At 28.6% G+C, this 20,491-nt stretch overlaps 4 protein-coding genes across 9 annotated transcripts in view; 3 read left to right on the plus strand and 1 right to left on the minus strand.

The window, feature by feature from the left end:
- LOC117238716 (chitin synthase chs-2-like) overlaps nt 1-6,102 on the plus strand; it is a 6,275-nt gene extending 173 nt beyond the window's left edge. The window contains exons 2-18 of the mRNA XM_033503853.1: nt 159-455; nt 522-740; nt 832-1,131; nt 1,240-1,667; nt 1,741-1,987; nt 2,086-2,360; nt 2,489-2,699; nt 2,847-3,094; nt 3,244-3,436; nt 3,557-3,711; nt 3,813-4,112; nt 4,219-4,418; nt 4,489-4,798; nt 4,883-5,059; nt 5,140-5,307; nt 5,377-5,605; nt 5,762-6,102. Coding sequence (XP_033359744.1) covers nt 159-455; nt 522-740; nt 832-1,131; nt 1,240-1,667; nt 1,741-1,987; nt 2,086-2,360; nt 2,489-2,699; nt 2,847-3,094; nt 3,244-3,436; nt 3,557-3,711; nt 3,813-4,112; nt 4,219-4,418; nt 4,489-4,798; nt 4,883-5,059; nt 5,140-5,307; nt 5,377-5,605; nt 5,762-5,961 — 4,157 coding nt within the window. The 3' untranslated portion in view covers nt 5,962-6,102. The remainder of the gene's footprint in view (nt 1-158; nt 456-521; nt 741-831; nt 1,132-1,239; nt 1,668-1,740; nt 1,988-2,085; nt 2,361-2,488; nt 2,700-2,846; nt 3,095-3,243; nt 3,437-3,556; nt 3,712-3,812; nt 4,113-4,218; nt 4,419-4,488; nt 4,799-4,882; nt 5,060-5,139; nt 5,308-5,376; nt 5,606-5,761) is intronic.
- A 1,812-nt stretch (nt 6,103-7,914) lies between these two features.
- LOC117235560 (another transcription unit protein) lies at nt 7,915-9,880 on the plus strand. The gene is made up of 5 exons (XM_033497718.1): nt 7,915-8,162; nt 8,255-8,652; nt 8,728-9,318; nt 9,395-9,596; nt 9,686-9,880. Exons 1-5 carry the CDS (start codon nt 8,045-8,047, stop codon nt 9,853-9,855), a joined length of 1,479 nt encoding a protein of 492 aa, XP_033353609.1. The 5' UTR covers nt 7,915-8,044; the 3' UTR covers nt 9,856-9,880.
- A 624-nt stretch (nt 9,881-10,504) lies between these two features.
- Nucleotides 10,505-14,981, plus strand: LOC117237102 (spermine synthase). 6 transcript variants are annotated; one of them, XM_033500772.1, is made up of 9 exons: nt 10,505-10,853; nt 11,450-11,558; nt 11,781-12,073; nt 12,468-12,579; nt 13,681-13,803; nt 13,890-14,044; nt 14,131-14,220; nt 14,304-14,495; nt 14,583-14,981. In XM_033500772.1, the coding sequence occupies exons 3-9, from the start codon at nt 11,792-11,794 to the stop codon at nt 14,727-14,729; spliced, it is 1,101 nt and encodes a 366-aa protein (XP_033356663.1). In that variant the 5' UTR covers nt 10,505-10,853; nt 11,450-11,558; nt 11,781-11,791; the 3' UTR covers nt 14,730-14,981. The 6 variants fall into 6 exon arrangements, with proteins under 6 accessions (XP_033356663.1, XP_033356635.1, XP_033356642.1 ...); XM_033500744.1 differs by lacking the exon at nt 12,468-12,579 and adding an exon at nt 12,865-12,976 and having other exon boundaries at nt 10,508-10,853; XM_033500751.1 differs by lacking the exon at nt 12,468-12,579 and adding an exon at nt 12,865-12,976 and having other exon boundaries at nt 10,508-10,840.
- Nucleotides 14,982-15,629: 648 nt separating this feature from the next.
- LOC117237438 lies at nt 15,630-20,000 on the minus strand. The gene is made up of 3 exons (XM_033501410.1): nt 19,868-20,000; nt 19,624-19,750; nt 15,630-19,288 (listed from the first exon to the last, which is right to left on the minus strand). The coding sequence occupies exons 2-3, from the start codon at nt 19,723-19,725 to the stop codon at nt 18,530-18,532; spliced, it is 861 nt and encodes a 286-aa protein (XP_033357301.1). The 5' UTR covers nt 19,726-19,750; nt 19,868-20,000; the 3' UTR covers nt 15,630-18,529.
- Between the last annotated feature and the right edge of the window lie 491 nt (nt 20,001-20,491).

The following is a 20,491-nucleotide window of genomic DNA, read 5'->3' on the forward strand; positions in this document are numbered from 1 at the left end:
TATATCATTATAAGTTTATAATTGTGCTTATAGTTACTTAAAATTATAAATCTCATTACAATTATGTTCATAATATATTTACATGTAACTCTTTTTTAATATAAATTTTACATTTTATACAAATAAGGGTACTATTTCAGTAACATTTAATGTTGTAGAATATCAAGAAGAACTGGAAGCAAGGATTTCCAAAAAAGGCAAAATAATTTGGACATGGTATATTATTTCTATGTTCCTCATACCAGAGTGTTTCACAATACTTTATGCAATATGGTATTTTCTTTTCAAAAAGAAAGAAAAATTGCCTCCAAAAGAAGCTATTATAATTCTTTTTGTTTTGGAAACAATTCAGTCAATTGGTGTTGCATCATTAATTTTCTATAGTCTTCCACAGCTTAATTCTGTGGATGTCGCTGCAATCTGTAGTTGTATTTGTTTTATTCCTACCATTTTAAGTAAGTAAATCTATTTGTAAATTAGTTATGAAAAATATAGTTAACAAATTTATACTATTATTACAGATTTATTTATACAATATCACAAATACATAAGAGCAACTAAGATATTTATAGTAGTCCTAGCATCCAATGTTTTAGCAGTAATTGCTCAAGGTTCAGGAACAGTTTTATATTCCTTTCTGAATTATATACAACATCCTCTAACATGGATTCTTCCTATATCACTTCTGTTATCTTCTTCTCGTTGGTGGTATAATTATGTGACACACAATAGTTATTGTGGTAAAATTTGTACATAATTTAAATCTATTATATCTTCTGACATGTTTTTTCTAATTTACAACTTTTTAAAAAAATATAATTTTTTATTTAGGTTTCATAAATTTATTAGCAAAAAATAAGATAGATTTATCAAATAATTGCAATGTATTACAAGGATATATAGCATTATGGAGATGTTTAATCTTTATTTCAAGTACTATAGTGATTTCAACTTTTAAAGAAATCCATATACAAGAATTTTTTGAATTTTTGGGACAGAATGAATATAACATAGAATTAATCAAACTATCAAATAAAGATAATATTATAGATACTATTATAGATACTACTTCTGCACCCCTGTATACCTTTTTATTACAAATATTTTGTGCTTTTGTCATATATCAAGTAGGTAAGGTATACATTTTTATTATAAATATGATAATAATAAATTATATATTGTAATAATTTTTTTTATTTTATCTTGTATAATTCTAAAAATTGTTTAATACCTTTACAGCAATAATTGCATATAAAACTCAAATGCATAAGTTTGGCTTTGCCCTGCCAATAAGTTTAATTACTCCAGGGACGATCTTATTAATAATGATATTTTGTGTATCAAGAGAAGAAGATTCGTGTGCATTTCATAATTTAATACCAGATTATTTATTCTTAAATACACCTAAATATAATAGTATGACAGAGTTTCTTTTAAACTGGCATATCTGGTGCTGGATAATATGGTGGTTATCACAGATTTGGATTACAGTACAAATCTGGTTAGGTGAAAAGGAAAGACTTGCACCTATAGAGAAAATTTTCTATCATCCTAGTTATGATGCATTCCTAATTGATCAATTCTTAGGATTAAATAAGAGGAGACATGAAAATTATCATGTTGTTGAAGAAGTAGAAGAATCTTCAGACTCTATTACAGAATTTGAGGTTTTACTTTGTTTAGTATTTCAAAATGAAAGTTTGTTTAACTGCTGCTTTCTAGCTGAAACTTTTATTTCAGAGTAGCAATTCAAACGAAATATGTGATTTTAGTAATCCTAATTCCACACTTTCTAAAAACACTATAAGTAACAAAAGAAATGCTTATGTCCCTGTAATTTATGTTTGTGCAACTATGTGGCACGAAAATAAAAAAGAAATGAACGAATTGATTGGAAGTATTTTAAGATTAGATAAAGATCACTGTGCCATGAAAGTTACACAGAAGTATTATAAGATTTCTATTAATGACTACTATGAACTTGAAAGTAAATAACATACTTATAATTAATTATGCAAGATATGTAGTATATTTCAATTAAAATCTTTAAAGTATTAAATAAAAATGACATATGAACTGTTTCAGCACATGTAATGTTTGATGATGCATTTTGTTGTATGCATGGTTGTATTGGATCTTGTAACCATAAAGATAGTGAAGTATGCATAAATGAATATGTAGCAACATTTGTGGAATCAATGCAGGAAAACATAAAAAATCTTGGTATACTTGATTTACCACCAACTAAATATCCAACTCCTTATGGTGGTCAACTAGTTTGGAATTTACCAGGAAAAACACGTTTAACAGTACATCTTAAAGATAAAAATAAAATCAGACACAGAAAACGATGGAGTCAGGTGTACTTAATCATATTACTTTTAATATGAGACAAAATTATATTTCTATAAATTTAATTCAAATAGGTTCTTTCTTAAATACATAAATTATATCTTTTTATTTTGTACTAATTACTGATATATTTTAGGTCATGTATATGTATTATCTTCTTGGTTATTGTTTCATGAACTCATCAACAGATTTTGACACTAAAGAATTAATAGCAGAAAATACTTACATTCTAACACTAGATGGAGATGTTGATTTTCGACCAACAGCTGTTAAAGCATTGCTAGATTTGATGAAGAAAAATAAGGAATTAGGTGCAGCTTGTGGAAGAATACATCCCATAGGAAAAGGTACCTCCATAGATATCTAAGTTTGACATAAAAATTTAACATATGAAATATATTCTTATTTCTCCTAAATTTATTTTAAAATTTATTAAAAATTAATAAATTAAAGTATTTTGTAATATAGTTTTAAAAATATATTTTCATATGTAGGTCCCATGATTTGGTTGCAGAAATTTGAATATGCTATTGGGCATTGGCTTCAGAAGTCAACAGAACACACAATAGGCTCTGTTCTTTGCAGTCCAGGTTGTTTTTCTCTGTTCAGAGCAAAAGCTTTAATGCAACATAATGTTATAGCTAAATATGCAATAAGGTCAACTGAACCAAAACATTATATTCAGTATGATCAAGGAGAAGATCGATGGCTTTGTACACTAATTTTACAAGCTGGTTGTAAAGTAAGAAAATGTATATTTATACCTACATTATACTTCAAATCATAATTTAAAAAAAATTAATTATTTTTCTAAAAAATAAGGAATTAGATTTAAAAAATGCTTTATTAATTTATTATAAATACCTTTCTTCATTTGTTTCATTCAATTAGGTGGAATATTGTGCAGCTAGTGACGCTTATACACATGCTCCAGAATCATTTGAAGAGTTTTATATTCAACGTCGGCGATGGATTCCATCAACCATGGCTAACATTTTTGATTTACTAAATACATCAAGGGAAACCAGGAAACTAAATAATAATATTTCATGGCTTTATGTAACTTACCAATGGATTTTAACAGGTAATTTGGTTCTATAAATATGTATAATTAATAAATGCAGAAATAGTTATTCATATATTATGTATTAAAAATATATATGTATATCTATTATTTATTTATTTATTATATTACTTTATGTAGGTAGTACAATTATAGGGCCATCTTTCATTTACTTAATGATGGTTGGGGCATTTGTAACTTCCTTTGAATTAAATAATTGGATAAGTTTCTGGTGTAATTCAATTCCAATTGTCATTTTTGCTTTAATCAGTTTTTTTGGTGATGTACACAAACAGGTAATAATCTAAATTATCCATATACAATGTAAATATAACCAATTTAAAGCTGATAATTATTAATAGAATTAATTTACAAGTTTTTATTAATGTTATTACAGCTTATAGCAGCAGAAACTATTTCTGTCTTATATGGTGTAGTAATGATGGTTGTATTAATTGGCATAGTATTACAAATAGCAGCAGATGGACTCCTTGCACCCAATGCTCTTTTATTTCTTATTGTAATCGGTCAGTTCGTAGCAACAGGTTTTTTGCATCCTCAGGAACTATCATGTTTACCTTACGCAATCATTTATTATATTACTGTGCCATCTATGTACATGTTACTCATTATTTTTTCCATCTTCAATCTACATAATATTACATGGGGGACCAGAGAATCCAAATTGCACAGACAAGTATAACTTTATAAAAAAAATTATCTTAGTATTAGTTACTAGTAAATTAATTTAGTAAATTATTTTAGTATTGCTTCTCATACATTATGAATTATAATTTTTATAGGCATTAGAACAACAAAATAGGAAGCTAAAGAAATCTGAACAAGAGGGAACTGTTACTAATAAATGCCTGAAATCTTTTTTAAACAATTTGTGTAAATGTAGATTTTATACTCATAAAAATTCGAAGAAATCAGAAGAATACTTAGAATTTATCTATAATTCTATAAATGAAATTAATATTCGTTTAAAGCATATAGAAAGGTATTAAACTAATGAAAACTCAGAAATGCTATAATAAATATATTATATGTAAATTCACTAAAATTTTTAGTACCTTAGAGTTCAATAACATATTAAAAGGCAATATAGAAGAAAAAAGCAACGATCAAAGTAAAATATACGATGAAGTAAAATTAGAAGTGTCTGAACATTTAAACACAGATACAGAATCAGAAACTTCAGAATGTATCTTTACTAATAACAATCAAGAAGATCCAAATTACGTAATAAATCCTTATTGGATACAAGATGAACATTTGAAAAATGGAAAAATAGATTTTCTATCATATGCAGAAGAAGAATTTTGGAGGCAATTAATTAAAAAATATTTACATCCTATTGAAATTGATGTGGAAAGGCAGGTAAGTATGATTTTTACAAGAAAATAAATAATTAAAATTGAAAAATTAATAAAAACTTTTATGGAAAATTAAATTTTGTTGCAGCAAAAAATTTCAGAGGGGTTAATAGACATACGTAATAAATGTCTTTTCAAATTTTTTATGATAAATACATTATTTATAGTGGCAATATTCTTGTTGCAAATAAACAAAGATGTTTTGCATGTCCAATGGCCATTTGCTGTTAAATATAACATTACTTTTATTAATGACACACATGAAGTAAGTCTTATGTTCTCAATGTGCTATGAATATCATTTCTGACTGATTTTAATCTCATTATAAGTGAAAAAATTTTTCAGATACATATACTCAGAAACTATATGCATTTGGAACCAATTGGATGTCTCTTTATTATTGCATTTGTTTTCATTTTGTTCATCCAATTCTTAGCTATGTTAAGTCATAGATTCACTACGTTTATCCATGTGCTTGCTAATGTGAAATTGAGTTTAGCATGCTTTAACAAGGTAATATTATAAAAATTATTGTCAAATATAATTTAATTTAATTGATTTAACTTTCATATTTCTTTCCAGAAAGAAAATTTACCAAATGAATTAGTTACTAGTACTCATGCAAAAAATATAGCTGATGGTCTCCAAAGTACAGTAGAATATCAAACAATACATAATAACAGGTCTGAAACCTCTTCAAGAAAACATAAAACTGTTAGAGAATTGGCGGAAGAATCTCAAAATCCTACGAAGCGACCTTCCAACTTTGAAGTAGTTTTCAATATAAAATTAAGGAACCCTGATATATCTGGTATTTAATTTTAGTATAATATATTTAATAAATTATATTTTAATAATAATATTTAAAAGTAATATTTTATGATATATAATATTATTATAATGATAAAATATAACAAAAATAATAATTATGCTTTAAAATAATCTTATATTAAATGTATTATTTCAGGATTTAGAAAAACAATATCTTTAAACACACCAAAAGGTGTACTAGAAGCTTTTGAACAACATCGTTCAAATATTTTAGCAGAACATGAGTTGCAGTCTCAAAATAATGCAGCTAATGAGAAAGAAATATACCCAAAAAATAAAAATTCAAAAGGGCCTGTATATGATAACCCAACATTTTTAAATGACAATAATGAATAAATTTAATTGATAGTATTACTATATGATTTTATACATTTATTTTATATATGTTTATTATATTGAACAATAAGATCTTCTACTTTGTACAATCACTACAAACATCTGTAAATTATGGATCCAAAATAAATTTGTTAAAATAAAGATAGAATTTGTTTAATTTGTTCACTTATTTTCATAAAGTAATAAGAAATGTTTTAAAAAATGTGTACTTGGCAACATTTACCTTGTGCTTACTTGCACACTTGCAGTTTATTTGTTTAAAATTTATTTTCGTCTAACATTTTAATAAACAATGAAAAACAATATATATAAGTTCAAGAATCACTTGCAAGCACAATCAATAATTGAACACTTACACTATAAGTAATATTATAATGTAAACAGCTATAGTACTGTCATAAAATATACATATAATATATATGAATATATGAATGCATGGTGGCGCCTCTATCACTTAAAAATTTTGCTTCTTCATAGTACTACAATTTCCACTCTAATAATATCAGCCTACACCCAGTGAAATCAGAAAATAGTGGGTCTATGTGAAAAAATAAGAAAAAGATGTAGTATAATATTTTTTCATCCGAGATTTTGTTTCCGAGAAAATCGAATTTAAGAATTTGACAAGGATATATAAACTTGCCTAATTCCAGACTGGACAAGAATAAATAATCGACAGAAGTTTAAACTATATGTGAAAATAAATCGAAAAGAATAAAATAATATTTTTTCATAAGATACTTACGTTTTTTCGAGGAAAATAGATTTGAAAATGATTATTGAAATTGAGATATCATGCGCGTGTATCAAACTATTTCGTAATTAAACATGTTTAAACTTTAGTTTCTTGAAAATGAGATTTTACAATGAATAGAAAAATATTATTGAATATTTTTGACTTATTTTCATATGTATATTAACTAATATGTATATTAACCTCGTGCTCGATGTTTATTCATACCTAGTTGGTACTTAGCCAAGTTAAAGTATATTTGACGAATTTTTAAACTCAAATGTTTCGAAAAAAGCGACATATGAAAAAATTTTACTGCATATCTTCGACATATTTTTTCACGTAGAATCATCCTCTGTCCGGTTGTTCTATGATTACCGTCTCACCCTATATATCTATTTTAGTTATCAAAAAATGGACACGTCCGAAAAATAATAGTATGTCTAAAGAAATATTATATAAAGAAATATAAAAATAATATGTGTAAATAAATATTGTTACATTAAATTGAGATACTTTTTAAAAAAATGAATGTACAATTAATCAATTACATAAGTTGCATTTATAACATGCAGGGCGACCACGCATCGATATTTTAGAATCTGGAAGAAGTATAATATATTATAGGAGTTAATATATTAGAAGAGTTAATTATATAACTTCAATTTATATAAATTAAAATAAATGTATGTATGGATATACATTACTTAAGTCTGTGACATGTAGAATTAGTCTGACCGTAAAACGTCGACATTCTTTCTGGAAAAAGACGAACTTGTTATTAATTAAAATAATTAACAATTTATCACTTGAAATATTTAATATATTATTTACTTTTTACATAGATAATTAAGAGTAATAAACAAAAATGAAAAGAATAACATTTTGCTTTTTGGAAAACGCAATTTTCTATTTCAATTGTAGTTCCAAGCATTTGTAAAGTTTCATCTCTGTGTTAAAAATATTTAATACATATAAAAATATGCATTTTTTTATTTATTCAAATATACAAATTTATTTTTTACGTTTTTTAAATAAAGATATTATAGAACAATTAATTATTATATTAATATAATAAATGATATTAATAAAAACACTTTACTGTTTATCATTGTTTGACATAAATTGCGATTGCAGCGTTCTACAATAAGCGGCCGACTTGTAAAGCGCATCTGTGACATTAGAGCGCCTCATCCCCATCATGAGAGTTACTAAATTTGTGACTGTCTTTACAGTCTACTATGATGTGTTACTATTAGTACGATTCTGACATCTTCTGACTGACGAACAGTAAATAAGTACTTACTTATAGTTTTAACCTTCTTTGCTAATGATATTAACATTTTTAAAATGATAAATTCTCCTGAGTCCGAAAAAAATAAACCGATAGATTCTGAGCAAAGTTCTTCAGAAAGTTCTGAAGAAAATAAAGATGACAATGAATCTGAAAAATCGTTGAAAACAAGAGGTTTGTCAATTACAAAGGATAAACAATCAATGTATTTAGAATTAAGATTTAAAATAAATTAAATACTGTTTATATACATTATTACATTGCAGACAGTGTAAAATCAAGTGATAGTGATGGAGAAGCAAGCCCAGCTCCTAAAGAAAATAATAGTGGTTCTGCTTCAGAAGCAGACAATGAAACAAAAAAGTCAAAACCGCTAATAGATTCTGATTCAGAAAGTGAGGCAGGAGATAAACAAACTTTAGCTCCAACAGCAGACGCCCTTTTTGGAGATGCTAGTGATATTAGTACAGATGATGAAAAGGACAAAGAAGATGAGAAGAAAGAAAAGAGCAAAAGTAGAAGTAGAAGTAGCAGAAGCAGAAGCAGAAGCAGAAGCAGAAGTAGAATAGAAGTAGTAGAAGAAGTAGTAGGCAGCGTTAAAAGTAGGAGCAGAAGTAGAAGCCCAGAGATCTGGAAGGTGAAGGCCTATCAGGAAGATGAAGATGTATATATAAAATAAGTTATTTATAATTAAAAGATTCTTCACAAGCAAAAGATATTTACAATTCATTATTTTTAGGATGTAGATAAAGAAAAAGAAGAAGAACCAGAACCTCCACCAGAGACAAGAATTGATGTAGAAATCCCAAAAATCAGTACAGATTTAGGTCGTGAAATACATTTTGTAAAACTTCCAAATTTCCTTTCAGTAGAAACACGACCATTTGATACAGAAACATATGAAGATGAAATTGATGAAGAAGAAACTTTAGATGAGGAAGGTCGAGCCAGGTTGAAATTAAAAGTAGAAAATACTCTTCGTTGGAAAGAAACTTTTGATGAACAGGGTAAAGTTATCAAAGAAAGTAATGCCAGGTTTGTAAAATGGTCTGATGGCAGCATGTCTCTACACCTTGGCTCTGAGATTTTTGATGTATATAAACAACCACTTCAGGGTGATCATAATCACCTCTATATTCGACAAGGAACTGGTCTTCAAGGACAAGCAGTGTTTAGAACAAAATTGACATTCCGTCCACATTCTACAGAATCCTTCACTCATAGAAAAATGACAATGTCTTTAGCAGATAGATCACAAAAAACTTCTGGTATAAAAGTATTATCTCAAGTAGGAACCAATCCAGATCAAAATAGATATGAAATGATTAAGGTAAATTATGTTTGTTTAATTCCATTTTATCATGAAATTTGTGTATAACACAGCACTTAGGTCTATTATTATACAGAAAGAGGAAGAGAAATTGCGAATGGCAATGCGAGTTCAAAGTAAAACAAAGAAAAGTACTGCAGGTAGAGGAACTACTGGAAGATCTGTTGGTGGATATGGAGCTGATGCTTATCATGATGATGGTTCAGATGACGAGGGTGCTATTTCTCTTGCAGCAATTAAGAATAAATATAAGAAAGGAATGAATATTCCTGTTAAAGGTAAGTTATACTTGACTTACTTAAATAAAATAAATAAATTACTTAAAAGACATTGATTAAAAAGTACTTGTTTATTTTTATATTTTTAGCATCAAATATATATTCATCAGATGAAGAAGGTTCAGACTTTGAAACATTGAGACCAAAAAAAAATATCAAAGGAAAGGTTCTCAAAGATTCAGATGAAGAATCGAATTCTAGGAGCGCCTCAGAAAGTGGAAGAGAAGATGATAACCAGGCTGATAATGCCAGTGATTAAAATATTACTATTTTACTAAGGTATACATATATGCTTTATAATATAAATGTAATACTTTGTAATATAAATGAATAAATTAATATTTTTTTTGACATAAACAAACATTTAAACATTTTCAAACGACATTATAAACAAACATTCAAACATTTTCAAACGACATTATAAACAAACATTCAAACATTTTCAAACGACATTATAAACAAACATTCAAACATTTTCAAACGACATTTTTTCGTCTCCGACAGATATAAATAAGTGTAGCGACTCAGAGAAATCAGTAAGAATATTTACCTTTCGCCTATCGAGTATATTAGTTACCATTCGTCTATCAAATATTATGAATTAATTACCGTTCGTCAATCGAATAATTACCATTCGAAGACTTAGTTATCATTTAGTCAACAGAAGAATTTTATATCCGTCAGTCTGTCAGACAATTGTCAATATCGAAATCGAGTAAGATTTGAATAAATCATTACATATTGTTAATTTACTTTTTGAACAACTTTAATCCTCTCCCATGCCAGTATAGCACATAGCAGGTTAGCAGAAACTGCAACTTATTGCCAGTTGTATTAAACGTCAGTTAACGCTACCTTCTCGTCGGCAACTAAATAGAACGTAACATTTTAATTTTGTCAATTTGAATTTCAATTGGTAAATTTTGAGAAATTCCTAAAATTCTCTAAATTGCAGAGTGAGGGAAAACCATTGATTTGTTTCAGGATCTGTATTTCTATAACTGTAACACATAATTTTATAAAATATTAGATTTATACTAAAAATATTGCAAATGTTTTAATACCATCTCAGCTTTTCGTTAAATTATATTATAAATTTCAATGTGCAGATTTGAAACGGTGTAAAAGTTTATCTACATAAACAATTGGTAGCACTGATTGGAACACAGTGTAATATAACGACCTGTATTGCAAAAGCATTTTTATCGTATAAATTACTGGTCTTGTGATTGAGAGTTATTATTGTAAGTGTAATTTGTGAGTATAATTCTTGTTTTGATTAATGGTATTATCTAATCATGTGATGTACACTTTTAAATACCTATATATAAATATATAAAAACTAATGAGTTTCATTTAAGAAGTATTATTTTTTACAAATAAATTTTAGAGTAATGGCATGAGTTCTATTAATTATATTTCTGTGTCATTATATATATAATTTTACCCTTAGGTTACTTGACCATGTGATTTTATATATATTAAGTATTTTCACATAATTTTTGCAGCTTACATTCATTTAATTATTAATATGAATATAAGATGTAAAAATTAATTTATATAATGTTTGCTTATTAATATTAAAAAGTTAATATTAACTCTTTGTTGTTGTAAAGAAGTTTTAGATGCAATTACAAAATTTTTATTTCAACAAAAAATGATTTGAAATATAATTTTAATGATTTTAATATTATAACAATTGAAACTTATTTAAAAAAAAATTGGCCTACTTATATATTGTTAACGAAGTTAATCATTTCATTACTTATAATTGAACTATTGGTTTAAGGCAATTTAACTTATTTTCTACTATGCGTGATGTAGTATAACCTTAAAACTTCTCTATTTTCCAGGAGGAATTTAAAATATTTTCTACAAATTCTTTTATGTTTATTCAATTTAAGGATTTGTACAGGAATTGTGATTTTCTTCATTTTACAGTCATTTTATATTAATATACAGGTATTAAAAAATCTTTTTCTAATATTTGGTATTAATTAAGTTTGTTGTGTATTAAAAGAGATAAAAGTATATTCTATGATAAATACTAAGTTACAGAATATCTCATTTTAATTTAATATTTTATTTATGTAGCTTTCTTGAATAAATTTTATATTAAATTATGTGTAATATTCAATTAATAACTATTAATAAATAAATAATAAGCAATAAAAATGATTTTAGGTTTTTATACAATGGTTGCCCACACTGTGCTTCTTGACTTTACAGTACCATCAAATGTAATAGTAGATGTGGAGAAACGATCCAATCTAAAAATAGCAATTGCTAATGTCCTTCAAGAACATTTTAATAGTCTGAAGCCATTAACTGAATCAAGCATTGATGGAAGCTTTTTAGTTTTATATACAGGTCCCAAAGGTAGTCTAATTACAGTTCGAGGATATACTGAAGGCTTAATCACTGTTAACATTGAATATTATAAGAGAGATGAAGAAGAAGCACTTTTGGATTTTGAGGTACAGTCCTTTATATTAATTATAGTAATTGTTTTGCAATACATAGTTGCAAATTTCATAATATTTAATTGCCTCTCATGAATATCAAGTACAAAATCAGCTTTTGTATCTCTCAAACATGGGGTCATTACAAGGTACATCTTGTTACATATGATATATCATAATAATGACTGTGCTAAAGATGTCCTCAAAAAGATTTGTTCAATATGAAAAACGTGAAGATTTTTGCATTCGTTAAACCGTGATTTTTCGTTTGCCGATTTTTGCCGCTGAACGCTAAAATTGCAAGATAAACGTATTGTAAAATCATCTCGTTTGACGAATAGTATTATAGAAATAAGTAAAAATTTTACTATATGCGGAAGAAACACGCATAACAAAGAAGACCTTGTAGCAGTGGCGATACCTGGAAGCGGACGTTGCGATGGCTCTGAACAGCCAACGCAGTAAGCGCCTGCCACCAGTAAGGCGAGGAACCATATATGACCTCTATCTGACACTATCAGGTAGAAACCACTCCCCAATTAGTTCCTATTAGTTTATCTATAGCACTTTAAAAATGTGCGAATCGTTTCCGTTGCACTCTAAAGACAACAGCTTCGGTCGATTACTTTTTTTCCGGTCAACGTGTATTTTCCTCCCGCCCCACCCCCTCGGTATTACTTTTTAGTTTTTCCGCAAAGGGAAAATGACTTGATTCATACGTAAAAAAGAGAGTTGTTACGATTGGTGTAACAAGATAGTTTCTGTTTTTTTTTATTCGTCGGTTCGCTTGTCGCGGCCACCTTTAGTTGGCCAGAGAATTGGAGACGGCGTTGCAGGCGGCAGTAGCCTCTACGCGTTCGCACTCGCTTACACCGATTAAACGCGGCGGACCTTTTGAGAGATACTTTCCTACCGCCGGTGAGTTTTTTATTTATTATTCTGTTTACGGTATAAGCGGAGCATTTTATCCGCAAGATTTTTCATTTCATCATGCGTCGTTAACGAAAAATGCTTTCGATTCATTTCCTCGGTTCTGTGTAATTTACTTTCCTATACTAATCATTCTTTTCATTATTCATCGTGCGGAAGTAATATCGATTACTTAATTGTTATTCATTTATTACCAACAAGTATTTTCATTTCTATATACATCTTTTATTTCCTTTCTTCAATAAAAAACACATTTAAACTATTTTATCTTTGGTTGATCAGTTTCTTTGTTACAGTTTATATCTAAACATAATGAGTTGTTTAAAAAAAGACAGCAAATATCAAAAATCAATTTTGTGATCTTAAATGATTTTAACAGCTATAATTTTGTGGGACTTTATATTTTTATAAATATGTTAAGTAAACAGTATTCTTTATTTCTTCAATTTACATGCTATATCAAATATACATGAGACTAATAAACATAAATAATATGATAAATTTAGTAATCCACATGTGACACTCCTAAATCTTCAATATTTTCATTCTTTTTAATTTTAGTTTTGATATAAGAATCTTTGTTCTATGAGATTTATGCTTTGCATTGCATGCATCTATTAAATGCTTTCTTATGCAATTACTTATATTCTGTAAGTTTTCAGTATGGTAATAAAATTATTTCCTTTTTTAAGATGACAGACTACTTGAATATGACATTGACAAACTGGTTTTTGAAGCACGTTCTCCCTATCAAAAAGTACAAATTGTTCATTCAAAATCACTGGGAAATCTATTGGTTCTTGATGAATTACAAAGTAAGAGCAAATCCTATATTTTCAAAGCAATTTGAAATTATATTTAAAGTCAGAACATTCTTAAAATTAAATCTCGCAATTTTTAGATATATCTGAAGCAGATCTGATATATACAGAAACTTTGATGCAACGTGGTAAAGAAAATTACACAGGGAAAGAAATAGTTATTTTAGGAGGAGGAGATGGTGGTTTACTTTGGGAATTGCTTAAGGAGAAACCAAAATTCGTAACCATGTTAGAGGTATGACAGACTAAAATTGCAGAAGTTGTATTATTACATGTATTAGTAAATTGCTTTACCAAATAGAATTAATTTTCTTTTATTAGATTGATGATGTTGTAATAAAAGCCTGCAGTCAACACATGAGAAGCATATGTGGAAACTGTTTGGATAAAAGAAAGGGAGAAAATTATGAGGTAAATTTTATAAAGGCAAGATTCATTTCTTCAGCTACAAGTAAAATTACTAGAATTTTTTATGGAAGATTGAAAACTTGTAGATTATTGTTGGAGATTGTGTAAAAACTCTAGCACACATGATTGAGGAAGGCCGACAATTTGATTACGTTTTCGGTGATCTCACAGACATACCAATTAGCCCAACCCCACATGGGGATGCATGGGATTTTATTAGACTAATCTTAAACTCTTCAATGAAAGTTCTAAAGTCTACAGGAAAATTTATGACTCATGTACGTATAAACATGTTAAATAATTTACATTTCTGCAATAAAAATCAACACTTATCTATATAAGTAATCTTCTATTTTATTCTTTAGGGAAATGGAGCATCTTGTCCAGAATCACTAGAAATGTATGAACAAGTTCTTTCACAGCTCTGTGTACCCATAGCTTTTACCAAAGATAGTGCTTTTGTACCCTCTTTCTTCGAAGATTGGGTCTTCTATCAAGTATCGTTAAAATGATGGATTAAACCTATTGTATTGAGGTTTCAAGTGAGGTATTTTTACAATCCATTTTCTCTCTTATGACCCAAATTCGACCCTAGTCGCAAATCTTCTGTTAACAAATCGGTTCCTGGAAGAGATGATCCTGATGCTGGACATGAAATCCCAATTAACACTACTACGCTGGCGTCTGTACATACAAAAGGTGGTGGTTATCTGTATTTATTTGTTTGTTTAGTAATTAATAAACTATACAACGGTGCTCAATTATTTTTTCTACTAACTGTCAATAATCAAACTAAATTACCCAATAGTTTATTACAAACAAATTCAAAAGCAATACAAACACATTACTGTACAAATAACTTTAATAAAACAGAGATGAAATTACATGAAATTTTAATGACACATATATAAACATACTTTTTATTAACACGTCTTGAATGTTTTTAAAATTCTAAGGTTGTATTTATTGATATGTACTAAGTAAATAATATTTTGTAGATGTACATAAAAACACGAAATACTGCATGAGGTATAATATGCATCAGTAATAAAAAGTTAAGGAATATACATAGAGCTACCATCTAGCTAGAAAACTGATTTTATTTTATATTAATTATTTTTAAACTAAAAATATCATGTTATGTTCTGCAAAATTTTTAATAAAAACGTAATTATATATATAATAAATTAATAAAATATTTAATAATAATATTTAATTTTAATATTTGGTAGATAGAGATATAAATTATAACTATAAATATTGATTATAAGTTGATAAATAGTATTAATCTAAAAAATTATTTTCTTATTAATGTTACATTAATAACATACCCACATATTTGACATTATTTTAATATCACTATTTATGTATGTTATGTATGTAAAATAATATTAAAATATTCCTTTGCTTCCTTTATTAATGATAAAATTATAATTAATAATTAAAAATATTTATAACTAGTAGCCCCTCAATATTAATGAAAGTACGAACTTATTTACTAATAGTATTACCGATCTTTAGCTACCAAAGAGAACATCTTGTAATTAATTATTATCCAACTTACTAGCCGAAACATTCAAATCATTATCTAACAAAAATTTTGACAACCGGGAATCCCCATCTGTTTCACTCTCACATATTACATCCACATGACCATTCTCTCCTAAAACCGTCCATAATAAATGAACAGTCTTGTCATACCTACATCCATCCGAGTACGCCTCAGTCACAAAAGCCTTACCATCAATTACACCATGAACACACATATTACATTTAAACACACGAGAATACACACGCAAGCAATTAGTTTTCCCTAAACCACTATCAGACCCATCGAACACATTTATAAACGGCATTTCCGATTTTTCTTCTTCCGTGCACGAATCTCATAATTTCCTTCTCACATCCAAAGCAATTAACCCAAAGAAATATCCTAATGACCAAAACAAACAATGTCCATCACCAGGCATCTTCAACACAGCACTCGTAAAAGCTTCCTTCCGCGCATTCGCTAATTCTTTAGAGCTGACATACGATCTAGTTGCTACAACCTTATGAAAATTATACACACTTTCTTTCCGCTTCTTCTTCGACATCACCAATTCCACATCAGCGACCTCATCACCTTCGTACCTCTCTACACGAGGCATTAAATTAACATCCTTTTCCACTTCCAAGCGCAAATTCTTCTCTCTAATAACATTTTCATCTTCCTTACTCATGTACTTACAATAGTGTATAATAGCGTATAATTAACAATAGTGTCGAGAAAACCCTCACGCATTTGCACATCGACAGTGTCAGTATTTACACTATTCACTATCTCATTCTCAGTTTCATATCTTCCCTCTACAGTAACAAACTCTTCTATCTCAATACATTTGATGCTCTCAAAAAATTCTGCATCTAAAGAAGACCGAGCCCTAGTCTGAGACAAACAATCTACCATCTGGTTCCAACACTCCTTAAACGCATCCAAAACAGAGATACACATAAACATACGCGCCAAACATCGCATAACATCTGAAAAACCAATCCTTCGTAAGACACGCTTCTCCTTCTCATCACTCACAAACCGTTCAATCTTTTTTCCAATCGCGTATCTCTCCCTATACGCAATACAATACACTGCTACAATCACATCCATCAAATCGGTTGAAGGTACCCTATTCAGAGTACGAATATCATTTCCATTAATAGTCATTCGAGTGTTAAAGGTTAACGCGTCTGAAAAAATTTCATTTAAATTAAAACCAGAACGTAAACAATTACCATATAACAAATCAAAAAACTTATTATCAATTTCAATATATTTCCGAGTAAAACTAACAGGATTCTCACGAGTTTTAAATTTACTTTCTGCAAAAAAGGAATCAGAATAATCCCAGGTCGCGATAACCGTGACATTCGAATTTCCAGACCAATAATCGAAATGCGTGCTTAATTGTTTCGTCATAGGTGGAACACTGCAATATGTAAATTTAATAGATATATTACCGCATCGTATATTTTTCCTCTCAATAAAATAAACACGACCCTTCGGCGTCACGACCACCTGCTCCGTTAAGATACGCATATAATCATCCAAACTATGAGAGTAATTCAATGAAGGATCATTTATAAAAGAAAAATATATTCTACCATTCTTCTTCACAAAATGTATACGTTGTTCAGTTATAACACCATGTTGTTTATAAAAAATCTTTACATCGAAGTTAACCACACTCCAAAAAATTTCAATCCTATGCGAATCAAAAGCCTTGGCTAAATCATCAAATTTAATATCATACTGAGAATGAATCGCCATACCATACGCGGCCTTTACATTACAATCCTGGGCTAATTTCATACATCGCCGCTGGAAACTAGAAGGTCGCACATAATCTCGAAAGGTTTTCTCACCGATCTTCCCTTCTTGTAACATAGCACGCATGATCGCGACTCGCTCAGTTTCACGCGCAGAACCACGCACGTCAACACACAGAACACAACAATAGATGTTAAATCGGTTCTTCTTAACATGACGCACGTAATTAGCGCCAATGTCAACAATATATGCCTCATCACTACGAAGAGTACCTTTTACACAGCTGTTATAATGTAGACTGCGCAATACCTCTTCCTCACTGCAAACACACGAAGCAGCGGACATAGCATGAGGATGGTTTACTTTGCCAGTCACTACAACGTCTAATTCGGGAAACGCTCGTTGCAGAGCGGCAATATCCTGCTGTAACATAGCATAGTCTACCGCAAACCTTTCTTTTCTCTCACCTAACTTATGCTCAACCAGGTGATTAACTGGATTATGATTAACTGGAATTGCTTGATCATTGTTATCCCCTAAACCGCCGATTCGCGCGCTCGAGAACATCACAGATCTTATAGCGTCACTCAGCAAAACCGGCTCACCACACGAGCTCACATGGTATAAACCTGCATGACATAGAGCAGGGAAGGAATATAACAATCCCACGGTGCTGTAGCGTACAAGTACCCAAATACTCGCCTAATATATGGATAACGACCAAAACGACATTTGATTGTACTTAAATCATATGTCAATTCGCCTGTCGCTTCGTTAATCAAGGAAAAAATCCTCAAATAACTGTGACCTGACGTATATAGAGCACTCGCCGTAGTGGACATTGCTATAACGAATGAATTATTCTGAGATTCAAGGTGAAATACAAAGTAATCAAGTATAGTAAAAAATTGTTCCCAATTTGAGATTTTCTACTTTATGAAAAATTAAAGATAAATATATTGTGAAAACAATACACTGAACAAGTTGCTTAGCTAAATGCAATTTTCATGTTTCTAAGTGGAACTTTGCACAAACATAAGCATCTGATATTTCAGGTAACTTTTCCACTTCATGAATAGTTGGTTCTATTTCTGTCTTTAGAAGTATTTCATCCAACCACTGTTGAACTTGCTCTGTGTGTCTATGAGAATTATGTTGTTCTTCTATGATATTACTCCTTGAATTCCTATAATTTTTTGCAATTTCCTGGTCATTGGTATCTTCAGTAGTCTGAAGATTGAAGTCATTTTTATTTGATTCTGTATCTATCTTTGAAGAATGATTAACACTTTTTTCAGAATCTTTTTCTTGAAAATCAGAAATATGACTGGAATTTCCTGATAAATTTATTATATTAGACGATTTCACTTCAGTAGAACCATCATCTATGTTTTCATCTTCTGTCATACAAGAAAATTCAGTTTTTGTATTAGAAGGAATAACTTCTGTATTCTTGATAGATTTATCAAAGCAGACATAATCTTTATTTATATCTTGATATTCTTCTATTTTATATGGTTCTAGATCAGTTACAGCTGTTGTATTAGATCCTATGAGCTCTATTCTTCCAAATTGTTTAATTTGTTCTTCCAATGCATGTCTGTCATTTAATATTGCTATAGATGGAGGAAGAATTTCCTGACTGGATAAAGCCAAAGATATTTGTTGCCTATAAATTGCTTCTGATTGTCGTAGAAGTTGCTTTTCTCTAGCATACATTGTTTGTGCCAATTGAGCAAAACATATTTTTACTTCCTCTTGGACCTCAAAATTAATTGCATTATTTTAATTACGACACCTATCATGTAACACCAACTAACTAACAAAATGTAAAATATTTACAAAATAAGATGTAACTCTATATAAATATCATTAATGTTTTTAAAGAGATAAAACATTTGTATATACGTAAATGAGGAATGAAGCTAAAAATAAGGAAAAAGAAAAAAATAAAACTACGAATGAATTAATAAAATACACTCTATCAAATAATTGAATTATATGCAATAATTTAAATAGTAACAGTTCAGAGGTCATAACCTCAAAATAGTAATTATATAAATATAATTATCAAATGAAATATATGCAGAAAAAATTACCTGAAGAAATTGTTTCTCCAAAAATGTTCTTTTGTTAGCTATTAATCTTATTCTGTCAAGATGATTGTCATTGTCAGTATTTTCTTCATTTTTTTCTATCATGTTATTTATTTATTTATTGTATTTACTAAATAATTTTACAACGTAACTTTATTAGCAACGCCACAAACAATTGATGTTATTGAACAGTTAGTTAATTTTTTAGTAAAAACATCACTTCAATACACTCCTAAAAACTACTTACAAGGAATTCCACTTCTAATTACTTTGCACTTGTTAGATTAGCTGCGCTGCCATCTTGATATTTGAAAGAATCTTATTTTTCTTTAACGGAAGTAAAGTGTTAAAAATGACAATTATTATATTTTATAGTTATAAATATTTTTAAAAGTACACCACTGAAAATTAATAAAAGAAGGTATATAACAATGAAACATAAGGAAACTTCGTATACTACTATACATATATCCTTACTATACTTTATATATTTCATGGCTTTTTCATTTGCATGGAAGCGTACATATATAATTATATATTTCATAAAATAAATATATAGTATAATTTTTATATTGTTAAAAATAACAACATATAAAAGTTATAGATATTTATATATATTATACTAACAAAAACTAAATAACTTTTTAATAATTAACTTTATTTACCAAAAATGTTACCATACAGATTCTTTTTCTTAATTTTTCTTTCTTCATATGAATGAAATTCTTATTTAGCATGTTACATTTTCTAAGAGAGAAACATGCGTAACATATATAACTACAATAGATACTATTAAAATAACTAGTTATAATAATTTTCAACTAAATATACCGTGAATTTTGCCAAAACGATTTTTAAATAATTTTCGACT

The sequence above is a fragment of the Bombus vosnesenskii genome, unplaced genomic scaffold (assembly GCF_011952255.1).
Source record: "Bombus vosnesenskii isolate JDL3184/JDL3185 unplaced genomic scaffold, Bvos_JDL3184-5_v1.1 scf7180000013264, whole genome shotgun sequence".
Taxonomy (NCBI): domain Eukaryota; kingdom Metazoa; phylum Arthropoda; class Insecta; order Hymenoptera; family Apidae; genus Bombus; species Bombus vosnesenskii.

Excerpts from the sequence above, each read along its gene's own strand:
- LOC117235560 (XM_033497718.1), top strand. The coding sequence starts at position 8,045 with ATGATAAATTCTCCTGAGTCCGAAAAAAATAAACCGATAGATTCTGAG. Across the intron at positions 9,319-9,394 it reads ATAGATATGAAATGATTAAG|AAAGAGGAAGAGAAATTGCG; the intron begins GTAAATTATGTT and ends ATTATTATACAG. Across the intron at positions 9,597-9,685 it reads AATGAATATTCCTGTTAAAG|CATCAAATATATATTCATCA; the intron begins GTAAGTTATACT and ends TTATATTTTTAG.
- LOC117237102 (XM_033500772.1), top strand. The coding sequence starts at position 11,792 with ATGGTTGCCCACACTGTGCTTCTTGACTTTACAGTACCATCAAATGTA. Across the intron at positions 13,804-13,889 it reads GGTTCTTGATGAATTACAAA|ATATATCTGAAGCAGATCTG; the intron begins GTAAGAGCAAAT and ends CGCAATTTTTAG. Across the intron at positions 14,496-14,582 it reads CAGGAAAATTTATGACTCAT|GGAAATGGAGCATCTTGTCC; the intron begins GTACGTATAAAC and ends TTTATTCTTTAG.
- LOC117237438 (XM_033501410.1), bottom strand. The coding sequence starts at position 19,725 with ATGATAGAAAAAAATGAAGAAAATACTGACAATGACAATCATCTTGAC. Across the intron at positions 19,289-19,623 it reads TGGAGAAACAATTTCTTCAG|GTCCAAGAGGAAGTAAAAAT; the intron begins GTAATTTTTTCT and ends ATTAATTTTGAG.